Source organism: Taudactylus pleione, unplaced genomic scaffold (genome assembly GCF_031769625.1).
Source record: "Taudactylus pleione unplaced genomic scaffold, aTauple2 ptg000086l, whole genome shotgun sequence".
Lineage (NCBI taxonomy): Eukaryota > Metazoa > Chordata > Amphibia > Anura > Myobatrachidae > Taudactylus > Taudactylus pleione.
Genome location: NW_028284488.1, coordinates 1,897,844 through 1,913,331, shown reverse-complemented (window position 1 = coordinate 1,913,331; position 15,488 = coordinate 1,897,844). Strand labels below are relative to the sequence as shown.

The 15,488-nt window shown below is 40.5% G+C and overlaps 1 protein-coding gene and 1 pseudogene across 1 annotated transcript in view; one reads left to right on the top strand and one right to left on the bottom strand.

Annotated features, from left to right (window-relative positions):
- Positions 1-15,214, top strand: part of LOC148529099 (cadherin-related family member 5-like) — a 98,556-nt gene extending 83,342 nt beyond the window's left edge. The window contains exons 16-18 of the mRNA XM_088468865.1: positions 2,869-2,889; positions 12,669-12,930; positions 14,423-15,214. Coding sequence (XP_088324991.1) covers positions 2,869-2,889; positions 12,669-12,930; positions 14,423-14,817 — 678 coding nt within the window. The 3' untranslated portion in view covers positions 14,818-15,214. The remainder of the gene's footprint in view (positions 1-2,868; positions 2,890-12,668; positions 12,931-14,422) is intronic.
- LOC148529100 (5S ribosomal RNA) lies at positions 4,821-4,939 on the bottom strand (annotated as a pseudogene).
- Positions 15,215-15,488: the final 274 nt, after the last annotated feature.

The following is a 15,488-nucleotide window of genomic DNA, read 5'->3' as shown; positions in this document are numbered from 1 at the left end:
ATTTATATTTCCTTGGCAGCTGCTCCTCTCTGCTGGCTGCCTGATCAGCAGCACGGCAGACACTGGTGGAGGGTGCAGAGATGTAGAGGGGCCGGGAGCGGTGGATGTTCTAGGGGCGGGCTAACAGGGCCGTTGCCCGGAGCGCCGACCCCTAGAGGGCGCCACTGAGTCCCCAGGAAAAAACCCCTAGCGCCGGTTCCCCCTTACCAGCGCGCACCTGGCTCCCTCCCTGCAGCAGCAGCCGAAAGCCAGAGCTCACTGCTGAGCTCCGGCTTCCGGCTCCCGCAGACAGCATTATGGGAGGGACGTCATGACGTCTCTCCCATAGATCCGTGGAGCCGCGGTCGGACCGGACAGCAGCGGACGCACGAGCGGGGCTTAAGGTAAGTATTGTGTTTATATTTTAATTGTATTTTTTTCAGAAGCACCAGCACTGGGGGCAGGACTATATAGGGGGCATTACTATAGGGGGCATGACTATAGGGGGGCATTATTAATGGGGGCACTACTATAGGGGGCATTACAACTGTCGGCACTACTATAGGGGGCATTAATACTGTGGGCAGGGCACTACTAATGGGGGCATTACTGCTGTGGGCATTACCAATGGGGCACTTCTAATGGGGCATTACTACTGTGGGCATTACCAATGGGGGCACTACTATAGGGGACATTACCAATGAGGGCGCTACTACTGGGGGAATTACTACAGTGGGAACTACTGAGGGCACTGCATGGGGGGCACCACTACTGGGGCATTTGTGTAAGGGGCACCACTGCTGTGGGCATTGTATAAGGCGCACTACTACTGTGGGGCTTGTGTATAAGGGGCACTAATTTGGGCATTGTGTAAAAGGGGCACCACTGTGTGTCATAACGTGAATAAGGGAATGCTGTGTGGTGTAATTTGAATTGGGGATAATGTATTATAAAGGGAATTACTGCATGTGGCATAATGTATTATACAGGTTATTACTGTGTGTAGCATAATGTGTTTTACAGGGCATTACTGCATATGGAATAATGTGTTATAAAGGGCATTACTGCATGTGGCATAATGTGTTATACAGGGCATTACTGCATGTGTCATAATGTGTTATAAAGGGCATTACTGCATGTGGCATAATGTGTTATAAAGGGCATTACTGCGTGTGGTATAATGTGTTATAAAGGGCATTACTGCATGTGGCATAATGTGTTATAAAGGGCATTACTGTGTAAGACATACTAAGTTATTTCTTTATTGGGGGGGGGGGGGGGCAACTGGGAACTTTCGCCCTGAGCTCCACAATGTTTAGAACCGGTCCCTCTGCCGTTGGCGGTTGCCAAGTTTATCTTCTGGCAGCCGCCCGATGGGCGTTACTGACCGGTCAAGTAATGCACAGCCCGGCATAGTCGCAAACGATGCAACCACACCAGTCAAGTGGTTACGGATACGTTTTTGGGAACTTTCAGGATAGGTCTAAACACTAGCTTCTGTCTGAGTATTTAAGCTTTATTTACATTTCTCCATTGAAACATCTGCTAGAGGACTTGTTGGACATACTTTATATCTCGCCAGATATAAAGTATCTTGATCCTATGTTGGTACTGTGGGATTATATTTGTGTTTTTCTCCAGGTGACATTATTGTGATTTACAATTTGGACTAAAAGTTACATTTTATTCAGTAAAAGTGCACCCGCAACAGTTTCTTTTCTTTCCTTTTTGTGCGTAATATTACATTCTACTCTAGGGGAGCACCACTTTGACTATACAGAAAAAAAAGTAACTTTTAGCTGCCAGTCAGGATTGCCTTCCCTAAAGTGTGACTGTGCAAATGTGCTATATCATAATTGGTTATTATAATAGATTCATATAACTTGTGCAGGACCCTCTCCACAATTTCTTTTCTATAGTCCTTTGACGTATGACAGGTTGCAGTCAATCATAATTTACCAATGAATGGGAGCGTTCTGATTGGTTAGAAGTGCAGTATTACAAACCCACCATGGGATTGTGACAAAATCAGAGTTGAGGAGGTCAAATGCAGGGAGCATGTCGAAGCAACAGTAATTGAACTCATGACCTCAGAGTTATGAGTCAGAAATTCTAACCAATGAAACACCATGCTGCTCTATGCTCATTGCGGTTGAATCACTAAGTTGATATAAAATTGTGCACTTAAAGCAATTGTCTTTGTGTAATTCGGAGCAACAGATAAAGTTTAAAATATGTAAAACTAACATCAAAGACTTTAATATAATCGTCCAAGTACTGTACCTAGGGCGTGATTCATTATGGATCGCAATTGCGATCGCAGCTGCGATTACGCACGCAGACCCACTGCAAAAATATGCTAATGTTTGCAATCGCAATGCAGTAGCAGCCTAACATAAGGACGCCCACCTCCCCTTACTCACATCCGTAATACATTGCAAGTTTGCGTAACCATCGTTAACATCGAGTTCCATCGGAGCCTCACGTACAATTACAACAGGTCTGACCTTACTCAGATTTTGCTAACCTCATCGCACGCAGTGAAAACTCAAGCTGCGTATGCCATCACAGTGACTAATTTATGCACGCCCTTGTAACGGCGTTCAAACGAACTGACACGCCTGCGTTTCGCTGACAACCCCCCGTCACCTCCCCCAAACGGTCACTTCCTGTCAATCACTCTGCGATGGGTCTGCATGGACATCGCAGTGGACCCTTCGTGCCTGCGCACTGCGATGCATGCGCAGTACGCAACAATCAGCCGTCTGAGTGCATAATCGCAGTTGCGATCCGTAATAAATCAGGCCCCTAGTTCTGACTCGGTAACCTGTTTCATTACTTTAATGATTTGACTGATGATTTTTGTTTCCCCTACTGCTGCAAAAAAAGAGCTTAAAGTGGTTTCAACCGGTGAGTCTCAGGGGGAGAGGGAACACATAATACAGAACTGATAGTAATGTATTTTGTCCATATTCACTTAAATGTATCAGTATTTGGTGTGCACATAACCTTATTTGTAATTATGATATTGTGGAGAAGAATATGACATCTGCATTATACACTTCATTTCCAGCATTGTAGGACTTCATGAGAAGGTTGACCCAAACTTATTTAGCCATCACCATAAATCTTACAACGGGAACAGGCTAAAAGCTATTAGGTGTCTAGTGGAGTATCACGCAATTGCAGGGCCCCATAGCAAAATTCACCCGGGCAATTCATGTCTATACCTAAACAGAATGACTAAATGGTACTTCACTTTGTGCCATTCCTTTGTATGCTGAAAAGAGCAGGGGCATTTTGAGCGGATGGACTGGCATTGCTGGGTCTTCTAAAGCAAAGATGACCCCTAGTGGGAGATTGTGTGTTTACATTGCTAATGACATCTAAGCATAATTATATATATATATATAATTAATCAGTAAATGGAATTGATATAGAGCGCCTGAAAGTGCTAAGTGCCGTGTAATATTGGATATATAAATAAACAAATATATAGTATAATATATTTAAAAAATCACTCTTTAAATAAACAAAGTGCAGCTATGCAGAAAAAATTTTACATTTCATTAAAATAAATATGGTGACAATATCTGTATAAAGTGTTTCTACTGCAAATAAAGTGTTATCTATGCAAATAAGCAAATATGTGTGTATATATAAAACCACCAATATTCACTATATATAAAATACACAATTTATTTAGTAAGTAAGAAAGTGACTGTGCAATAATGCTTTGCATAGTAAAAAGCATATATACAATACATAAAGGTATATATAAAATATATGTGAAAAATGGATAGACAAGTAAAATGAAGCAGCAAAAATTGGGCCTATCTCAGTGTTTATTTCTAAGGTCCAGGAAGGCAGAATAGCATAGTCCCAATGTGTTTCGTCTGATATCTAGACTTCTTAAAGGGGATGTCTATTCATGTGCAATGTACCTGTATTTATACCCCTCTGCCACATTTACTCTAAAACCGGGCGGGGTTTTGGTGTGACGTCACTTCCGGGTGGCCAATTTACTATATATGCACATGGAATTTGAAATGAGCCTTATAACTGGACTATGAATAGTATAATACTATTTCTACAAGGGTGCTAACAACCAAAGATGCTATTGGTGGTATAACCAAAGCTTGAATAAGTGTAAACGGTAGCAAAAACTCGTACGGTGGAAGGGATGTCACTTCGTGCTTCGTAACTTGCGGTGAATCCTTATACCCATAGTCTGTTTGGGCGGGCTGAGCGCCACTTCCGCTCATCTTGCTGTGTCCATTGCGCATGCGCGGCCATAGTACTGTTGCGGCCGCCATATTCCCAGATCACTTGTCTTCACTTGGAAGTAGATCTTAGCGGTGGCCATTTTGTTGTATCTCAATAACACTGTGTATATACTGTATATCTTCTATTTCCAGACCAAATGGTTACATCAGCATATGTGTAGAAGCTTCTATTCATGTTGGGGTAATGTACAGAGGAGTCTTTAGGGAAAACTATGGCTTGGTAGTGTTGGCGGCCATTTTTTCAAAGATTCTTTATTAACCATTAACGATCTTACTAGATGATTCCCAGGTGTTCAAAACATGAATTAGAAAAACATGTACATAGAAAACACATACCACATGGGAATATATATACCAATAACATTTTCATAAACCTCCAGATTGGACCACATATATAGGAGATATATATCCCGCAAATATTTTTTATGTATATATAAAACTCATCACATTCGTGAAAATGCCCTATAACTGATTATACAATTAGCAAGGAACAATAAAAGCCAAACAATACTCAGGGCCCAATTACTGTGAAAGGCAATTTTATTATATATCTGTTAACTACAGCACCTAGTATTCCTAGGAGGTCTCCCATCTCAGTACTGGCCAGGCCCAATTATGCTTAGCTTTCAAGATCAGAAGAGATTGGGCATTTGCATATTGATATGACTGTAGATAGTTAACAGAATTTTTGTATCTTGTACAACTTAAGGAGGGGTTACTAAGTAAAATGAGGTTATTGAGTCTTATTTAATTATATAAATGGAGCTATTTAATAATTGTCATTGAAACCCATTGGAGTCAGGGTTTGTAACTCAAAAATCCAAAACATCTCCCGTTTCGTTAACTTGTTGGTCAGGTCCCCTCACCTTTCTCCCAGTGTGACATGGTTGATAGCCTTAAATGAGAGTTCTTCTGAGCTTGATCCATGATGTGAAATAAAATGTCTTGAGACCATACGGCTTTCAACTTTATTTTTGATGTTTCTAATGTTCTCCTGCACTCTGAGCTTCAAAGGTCTCTTGGCTTTGCCCACGTATTTAATACTGCATGTGCATTCCAATAAATAAATTACAGATGTTGAATTACAATTCATGAAATGTTGATTTTGTATTCCTTTGTATTATTAACATTTTTAAAAACATTCTTTTGTGGGTTCAGATATTTGCAAACATTACACCTGCCACATTTATAACATCCGAAACATTTGGGTAACATCTCATTTTGTTTCAACGATTAGCATGCGGAGGGCTGGGTATCCTTTAAATTCTTGGTTTTTCTGAATACGATGGGGAGTTTAGAAGGAAGTGTATCTTTTAACACCGGGTCCATAAGTAAAATCTTCCATTGTTTATTCAACGCTCCCTTTATTCTTTGTTCTTGTGCACTGTAAGTAGTGATAAATGGAACCAGCTTATTTCCTTTTTCTTCTTTTGCCTTGTATGTCAGCAGTTCTGATCTCACCAAGTTTTCTGAGTTGCTTTCTTCAAAACATCATTTGTGTAATTTTTGTCTCTGAATCTTTGTTGATCTACTTTAATTTGTTGATCACACACATCTTTATCACTGCAGTTGCATTTGATCCGATGGAACTGGGAGTATGGTATGTTGTCCTTCCATCTTCTCAAGTGGTTACATTTATAGTGGAGGTAGCTATTGGTATCCACCTTTTTAATACATTTATTTTGTTGTAATGCTACCACTTTCTCCCATTAGTATCAGATATAGAAATTCACTTGACTGGGCATTTATAGTTGATGTAAATTTCAAGTTCATGTTATTTTTAGAGATGAGCGGGTTCGGATTTACTCGGTTCTCAAAACGGCATTTTATGGCTATCGACTATCACGTGTTTTGGATAGCCAATAAAATAAATCAGAACTAATCCGAACTTGCGGTAATGTGGCGATAATAACAGAGTAAATCCGAACCCGCTCATCTCTAGTTATTTTCCGAGATGTGAGATAAAAAGGATATAAAAATCTCCTTGGAGCCTTCCCAGATAATTAAAATATTGTCAATGTACCTCCTATATAGTATAATATGCTCTTTATATAGATTATGGTTATATACATAGTTTTCATCACAGCTGGACGCAAAGGTTGTCCCAATTGCTGTTCCTCATATCTGTCTATAAAATGTATCTAAAACCTAAAATCTATTAAGAGACTGATCCCTATCTAAAAACAGTCTGCAGGCGTTGATTCTTTTTGTATGTTCGAAGCATGTGTATAATGACTGCACATCAATGGTCACCCAGAGGTATGTTTCTTTCTATTGTAGATTTTCTATTGCTTGTAGTACATTAGTCGTGTCCTTTAAATATGATTGAAGACTTTCTACATATTTCCTTAGTAAAACATCCACAAATTCAGAAAGGTGAGATGTAAGTGATTCAATCCCGGCTACGATGGTTCTCCCTGGTGGTTCAATAAGGGATTTCTGGATCTTCAGGAGAAAGTAGAATATGGGTGCAGTGGGACTAGTTTTCATCAAGTACTGGAATTCATCCTTGTTCAGGATCCCATTGCAAAGTCCGTGCACAAGTAGCATTCTTAGATCCTTGATGAATTCTTCGAGGGGATCATGTTGTAATTGTACGTATGAGTTCATGTCCCCTAGAAGTCTATCCACTTCTTTCAAGTAGTATGACCAGTCCATTATAACTAGTCCTCCCCCCCCTTTGCCAGCTTGTTTTAAAACAATTTTTTTTATTTTTCTGTAAGTTTTTAAGAGACTCTTTTTCTTTATTTGTTAGATTCTGCTTCTGAGGTGGTTCAATCTCCATATCACATAGATCCTTCTTCAATGTTTCATAGAAGATGTTCATATGACTACCTTTAGATTCTAGAGGGTAGTATTTAGATTTTCCCTTGAGGGCGGATTTAGACTGGCTTGCTTCATAGTTGTTGATGATAGCATTATCTTTTCTCAGGAAATGTCTTTTTAGTGTTAGGTTCCTGACAAACTTGTTTAGATCGATGAATGTTTCAAACTTATTCATGTTGCAAGTAGGTGCGGAATTCAGTCCACTCAGAAGTTAAATTTCTGGTTGAGTGAGTTGGTGCTGGGATAGGTTGAAGATGCCATGTGCTGCTGGGTCCATTAAAGGAGGTTTCTTTTTTTTTTTTTAGCTTCTTTCACTGCCCTCCCCCCCATCTTCTTATACCATCCTTCTATTCATGGGTGACGCTATCTTTGCGGTTTCCTTGAAAAACATTATTTTTGAATTGTGCGGTGTGGGGTCTGCTGCTGGGGCTAAAAAAATATCTGTATCACTGTTGGAGTCCAATCTCTGGAGAGTAGAGAATCTATTCTTCATATGGATCGCTCTGTTATGTGGGGAATCATCCTCACCTCATAGTGTACATATATAGTAAATTGGCCACCCGGAAGTGACATCACACCAAAACCCCGCCCGGTTTTAGTGTAGATGTGGCAGAGGGGTATAAATACAGGTACATTGCACATGAATAGACATCCCCTTTAAGAAGTCTAGATACCAGACGAAACACATTGGGACTATGCTATTCTGCCTTCCTGGACCTTCCAAAATCAAAACTGAGATAAGCTCATTTTTTGCTGCTTGAATTTTACATGTCTATCCATTTTTTCATATATATTTTATATATTCCTTTATGTATTGTATATGTGCTTTTTACTGTGCAAACCATTATTGCACAGTCACTTTCTTACTTACTAAATAAATTGCGTATTTTTTATGTAGTGAACATTGGTGGTTTTATATATACACACATATTTGCTTATTTGAACGGATAACGCTTTATTTGCACTAGAAACAATTTATACAGATCTTGTCAGCATATTTATTTTAATGAAATTTAAATTTTTTTCTACATAGCTGCACTTTATTTATTTAAAGAGTGATTTTTTTTTAAATATATATTCTAAAGCTGCATACACACGGGATGATTCGCTCCATGAACGAAATTGTCCCGTGTGTTCCCGGCAGGGGTGTGCTCAGTATCGTTAATGACACGGAGCAGAAACAGTGAACAAAATCAAGAACGATTTTGTTCAGTGCTGGCCACCCTCCCTCATCCCCGAACATGTTCAACCTGACATTATCGTGAGGTTTGGGCGAAGAACAATAACTACCAACTACAAACGGGAGCTCGCATTGGTAGTTATCGTTCATCGTTTTGGGCAGAAACTGAAAGATTTTTTGGACGACTTAACGATAACTATATTGTTATCGTTCAGTCGTCCAAAATATCGCTGCCTGTGTATGCACCTTTGTACTATATATTTGTTTATTTATATATCCAATGTTACACAGCACTTAGCACTTTCAGGCGCTCTATATCAATTCCACTTAATGAAATTTGCTTTGGTGGCAGAACCCAAATGACACCATATTGTTGATAGAGCAGACACCCTTTTTTAAAGAGGACTGTAAGAAGGTTGTTATTTAATAATCTCGGTTCAAAGTTTCTTTATTTCATACATTTGCTAGAGGACTTATATACTTATATCTGGCGCCGTATATATTATATATATTAGAGATGTGCGGGTTCAGTTGTATTCGGATCTTATCGCCAAGTTCAGAATTCTCTTATTGGCTATCCAAAACAGCTCTGACCTATCAAGGCATGGACTCCACAAGACCCCTGAATGTGTCCTATGGTATTTGGCACCAAGACGTTAGCGGCAGATACTTTAAGTCCTGTAAGTTGCGAGGTGGGGCCTCCATGGATCGGACTTGTTTATTCAGCACATCCCACAGATGCTCGATCAGCTTGAGATCTGGGGAATTTGAAGGCCACGTCAACACCTTGAACTCTTTGTCATGTTCCTCAAAACATTCCTGAACACTTTTGAAGTGTGGCAGGGAGCACTGCCATCATGGAATACCATTGCCGTGAAGGGGTCTAGAACAATGTTTAGGTGGTACACTTCAAAATAACATCCACATGAATGCCAGGACCCAAGGTTTCCCAGCAGAACATTACACAGAGCATTTTGCTGCCTCCGCTGGATTGCCTACTTCCCACAGTGCATCAATATGCCACCTCTTCCCCAGGTAAACGATGCACACGGACCCGACCACACACATGATGTAAAAGAAACGTGATTCATTAGACCAAGCCATCTTTTTCCATTGCTCCATGGTCCAGTTCTGATGCTCACATAGCCATTGTAGGCGCTGTCGGCAGTGAACAATGGTCAGCATGGACACTCTGACCAGTCTGCTGCTACGCAGCAAGTAAAAATCAAAAAAGAAAAAAGTAAGCGCTTCCAAATAACACAATAATAATGTGTGTATATATTAAGGGCTAGTCTAGGCAGCCCCTACAATGTGCGTCTGGATCCTCCACAAAAATGGGTAAACTACAGAAAAAATTATAATAAAGGTGCCTGTGACTAGCTGCTGATTTAAAAATATGTTTTACTTCAATCAATATCATAAAATATACAAAATATATAAGAAGCAGGTGGAAATTGTTACTTTGGATAACAATAATAACAACAATTAAAATATACACTTACTAAAATAACATTGATGTCTAGTCATTACATTTACAGACTTTGTTAGAACAGTAAAATTAATCCAGTTCATTCAGAATTAGTAGTAGCAGCAATGAAGTTAATTGCGCAAGTTAATTTCAGACGGTGCAGTTCAGCAGTTTGTTAGTAAGCCAAAGGGTTAATAGACCAGCAATCAATGAATTAGTGGTAGCAGCAATGGAATTATTAATTATGTAGGTTAATTTCAAAAGGTACAGTTCAGCAGTTTTTTTTCATAAACCGAAGGATTAATAAATCAGCAATTAGTGGAGACAAAGATTATGCATGCACTTAATATATTCCTCTACCTGTATTGAGGGAGGATGTCTCCAAACAGTCCGTGTCTCGTCTGTTTTAATTGTGCCGATATAATGATCTCATGGCACTCAGGAACCCAAGTCCGTGCTATTTATAAGTTTGTACCTGATTGTATAATGCTGGTACAGCTTCCGGCTGCTCACCCGGCTACTAGTGGCGCCGAGTTCCAGCGCAAAGGGACCTCCGCTCTCGTTACACGGCCCCTCCACAGGCTTTGGATGTGGGTGATACGGGTATAATCCACCGCTACCTCGTGCTGCTATCCACCGGAAGTTTGCTGTGTTGGCTTCCTGTTTCCGCATTCCACCTGCGTGTCACTGACACCTGACCACCTCATGCGTTTCTCTGCCCACAAGGCCGGCGGTTTTTTTCAGAGGGATGCAGCCCCATACACAGCAAACTGTGGTGTCCTGACATCTGTGGTGTTCTGACACCATTCTATCATAGAAATCATTAACCTTTTCAGCAATTTGTGCTACAGTAGCTATTCTGTGGGGTAGGACCAGACTAGCTAGCCTTCACTCCCCTTGCATCATGAGCCTTCAGCACCCATGACCATGTCGCCGGTTCACTGGTTGACCTTCCTTGGACCACTTTTGGTAGGTACTGACCACTGCATACCGAGAACACCCCACAAGACCTGCCGTTTTGGAGATGCTCTGACCCTCAAAGTTGCTCAGATTGTTAGGCTTACCCATTTTTCTGCTTCCAACACAACAACTTCAAGAGCTGAGTGCTCACTTGCTGCGTATATATCCCACCCCATGACAGGTGCCAATGTAATTAGATAATCAATGCTATAAACTTCACTTGTCAGTGGTTTTATGTTATGGCTGATCAGTGAATACATATATATTTTTCCTTTTTCTTTATGCCTTTTATTAGTACTAAATAGTTTTAATAGTTATTATTAATCTATTGGGGCTCTATTCATTAACATTATTTTTACTAAAATAAAGTGAAAAAGGGTGCTTTCACACCCTTTTCACATTATTTTAGTATCACCTATAGTTAATATAGGGCAATTGGAGTAGAATTCATAAAATTCTACTCCAACCCCTAAGTATCACTTATTTTTAGTAAAGGAGATCGCATTTCCCATAACTGTAATGGGAAATGTGATCCGACCAGAGTTACTAAAATAAATGTGAAAAAAATATCTGGGAAAGCCCTGTGATAATAACGCCACCTGGAGGTGGCGTTATCCAGGGTCTCCCCGGGTACCGGCCTCCTGCCCTGCTCTAATTGGGAGAGCAGCGCCGGGAGTCGATCCCAGTAATCAGCTGTGTGGTCTAAACAGACCGCAAGCTGATTACTGTAAACAAAAGAAAAAAAAAAATAGTAAAAAAAAAATTACTTACCTGACTCCAGGGACCGGTGATCTGGCCTCCGGTGATGACTCCCCTCCAGTCAGCTGGTCTTCCACAGTGCACTGCGGCCCGGTCATCAGGTGATCGGGCCCCAGTGCAGTATGGGAGATCACCAGACCGGAGGAATGGAGAACATCACCGGAGGCCTGGAGCATGCAGGTAAGTGTAAGTAAGGGAGAGGGGGGTCACGGGGGGGAGGGGGGGTCGCAGGGGGTTCGTGATCGTGGGGGCGGGGCTTAGCACCGGGGGGCGGGGCTTAGCGCCGGAGGGGGTTAGCAGTGGCGACCAGTCGGCGCATGCGCGGGCACTTAATCACATTTTTTTTTGCGAAAATACCGTGATAAGGCTCCGAAGGGGATTCGCAGGGACAGAGCTTTATCGCAAGCTCTGTCCCTGCAAGGGATTTGTAGTAAATCCCTGTGATATTGCCTGAATTCGCAATGCGAATTCACTCGGTAATATCACACTACAATCTGCATTACCAATGTGGATTGTAGTAAATAGAGCCCTTGGTAACAAAGGAAATCCCAATCTATCTACAAATGAATTGAACCTCCTCATGGGTAAATGGGTGAATATGCCATTGGTAGTGAGAACCAGTACACCCTAGCAGCACAATGGAGCATGGCGGTATAGTTGCTAACAATAACTAGAATTTTACAGCATTTTTGAGGTGGCAGAAACCACTGCTTTCAATGAGATGCATTTTTGTTGAGGACGTGCAAGAAGAAGAGCCACTCAAACAAGTGTAAATTAAAACAAAAATCATTCTGGATGTTGCATTACTGTCTAGAGTCATTGAAGAAATATCTAGATGTTAAAAAAAACCCCATCAAAATAAATAAAGTATGTGAATCAGATATAATATAATGACATTTGCATTTTTGAAATCATGCAGATTACAATTGCAAACCAAAGAAACCCACTAAATGTGGAATCATCTTCTCAACTTGATCATTAAAATATGTAATGAGTCGAAAACCCCTTTATGCACTGTGCTATAAAAGGGCAGCATCTGAGCCTCCAAAAAGGCGGTACTGGACACTGAGTTTTTAGTCACATTAATAAATTACTTCAACTGCTAAATTAGCATTTATAAATGGTCATAATTCTGTGAGTTTTATTACAAGTCTTTATCATATGTATGAAAATAAAATGAAATGTCTGATTACCATGTCAATCTTGACAGGTTAATCCAAGCAAATCGTCACCACAGCCAGAGGAGCAAGGTTACCAAAATGCAGCTTACATTGAGAGTCCTGGTGAAGAGAGCACTTACCTCGAGGAAGATAAGGGGTTGTCAGCCAACAGGCAAAGCAAAACCAGGGAATCAAGCAAGATGGATGGACAATCAGGGAAGCAGCAGAAAAAGATGCCAGCAGTAGCAGTTATCTCACCGGGGAACCAGTGTATAGGAAACTCTCCATGCAGAAATATACAAGAAATGTCAGGTAAGCCCTGTACCTGATTAGCAGAGCATCAGACTATGGGCCGTATTCAATTAGTTTTGCATACGTGATACAGTTTCGCCTGCTGGACTTTTCCCCTATATCGCGTATTTTAGCCGCAGAAACTTGTCGTGCACGTACCCGCAATTCGCCCTATTCAATAACAAAAGACGGGAAAACGGAGACATGCGAAGTCAGAACAGGTGAAAAGTGGTGTCAGAATCGGGGAAATCAGCCTGAACCCCCAAAAAGATGCAGAAATTTTGGGGATCAATGTAGTAGTGCACGATTAGCCCTAATAAAACTGTTTGGGGTACTTAAGTTGGTACAATTACTTCTAATTAGTGTCTTTGCACAAGTGGTGAAGAATAGCATTGAGCAGTATTTTTTGGAGAAATAAGTAGTCCTGTCAAATTTGGGGTACTTGAAAATGGGTGCTAGCATATTTAAAAGTCGCTAAAGTGAAGTTATAAAAAACGCACCTTAAGCAAACACCTGTGATCAAAAAACCACCTCACCCATACTTGTAGACCCCCAAAAAGTCTATTTAGCTACTTTTTATGTTTGTACTCCCACTTTGTACTTTTTTGCCCCAAAATTTAAACTACGTTTTAGGGGTGTTCCTAACTTTTTTTTAGGGATTTTTTGACGTAGTTGTCCTTTGGGGCCTGTTCCAAAGGTTCTGAGTGGTTTCCCCACCTTTTCACCCCAAGATAAAAATGTTGTACTTCTTTTCTCCTGCTATTCAGAGGCAAATCTTTTTCGCCCATTACATTGCATTGCGTTTCCGCGTATGCGAAAAGCAGATGGAATTGAATACGGTGATTAGTTTCCGCCTGGCGAAAAGTCGCCAAACGGTGAAACTTTTTTGTGGATCTCGGCTTTTCGCTTCTAATTGAATATGGACCTATTTATTATTATTGTTTTTAGCTTCTACTAATAAAAAAGTAACAATGTGAGGGCTGGTACATAGTCATTGAAAAACAACAGCAGTTAAAAGCAAACAAAGGATCTTATACTTTGACTTTGCTTTTTACTGAGCATTGACAGAAAGTTCTAAAGCCTCCCTTAAAGTATAGTATCCCATGAACTTTATGAGTTCCCATAGAAATACATTATATTGTTATACATTATATTGTTCCAAATGTGATCGCTTAAGCAATATTGAAATGAACTTAAAGCACAATGAACACTTAAAGGATATTTGAACAAGGCCTGATTTTAGCTCCCATGTGTATTAGGTCTTTTAGTTCTGTATTTAATGTATCATTATTTCCATCCGTCATTGCTACAATATATTATGTTGGAAGGACAATTTCTCTGTCCCAATGTTCCCTAATAAACAGGCGTGCTTCAGGTCAGTGCAATATGCATTGCTATATTCACCTGCAGTGAAAGGAATACATTAATTTAACTAATGAAGGATAGTCTGAGGATGTAGCATTATTTGTAATTATATGTACCCTATAAATCCCCACCCTCTCCTTTCCTGTAGCTGAGCCTTTGAATAGAATGCAATGTACCCACCAGGAAAAGGCAGCACCCATGGAACTCCAATCAAAAAAAGTGGGGATCACCCAGGCCATGGTGGCCAAGGAAGTACTGGACAATAGTCAATTGAAGCCTCCACCAGTGGAAAGCAACAGCTGTGGTCTTCAACCTGCTACTGATCCATCCTGTGATACCAGCAGTGAGGTAACAGAATTGCCAGATAGCTCAGGGTTGTGGCCTGAACCCCCTCCACTCTCCAGGTTGCCTATTGTTGTGGAAGTGAATGAAGAAGTGGTGGAACATGATGGGGAAATGAATGTTCCTCATCCACCAATGAGCAGCGAGATCATCACTCCGGGTTCACTTATGCAGTTGCTAGAAGACTCTATTGAATGTTAAATCCTTTTTGCCTTGTACTGTCCCCCGTCAGTGTTTCACAGCTATTATTGTTGTGTGGAATATAGCAGGAATTGGTGACCACCTTCTTGCATCCATTCAAGCCAATGTTACTTATCAGACAGCAATGAGGAGCACCCTCTACATAATTAATATCAGCCAATATGTCTCTATACATGTGTGTTACTAATCTGCTGCAAGACTAACTCTATTCCACGCACACTGCAATGGTAAATAACATAAACACTCTTACTGTACCACTCTGTTCATTACCCCTGGGTTTCTGTGAGTGATGTCTGTATTAGCAATGTGTGTCAGATAATTAATATATACTTTACTTTGGGAATAAGCACCTGTTGTGCATTGTGTAACTGATAACATTGCCAGTCCAATGAGGAAAATTGATGAGATTAAAACAAGAAAAAAAAGATGAAATGTAATGTTTCTTCCTGAGAACATACTAAAGTTATAATCAAGGATAAAACCTTTTCATAAAAGTTTGTAAGCCCTCTACTAAACTCATTACTCAGTCAATGCTTCCACCCACCTATTCCCTACCCCAATTCACCTTCCTGCTCATACCCCTCCCTCTTAGACCATAAACTCTCATGTGCAGGGTTCTCTTCCCTTATTTTCTTTTGAAGAGAGATGTAGGAGGGAGGGGATGTGAGGAC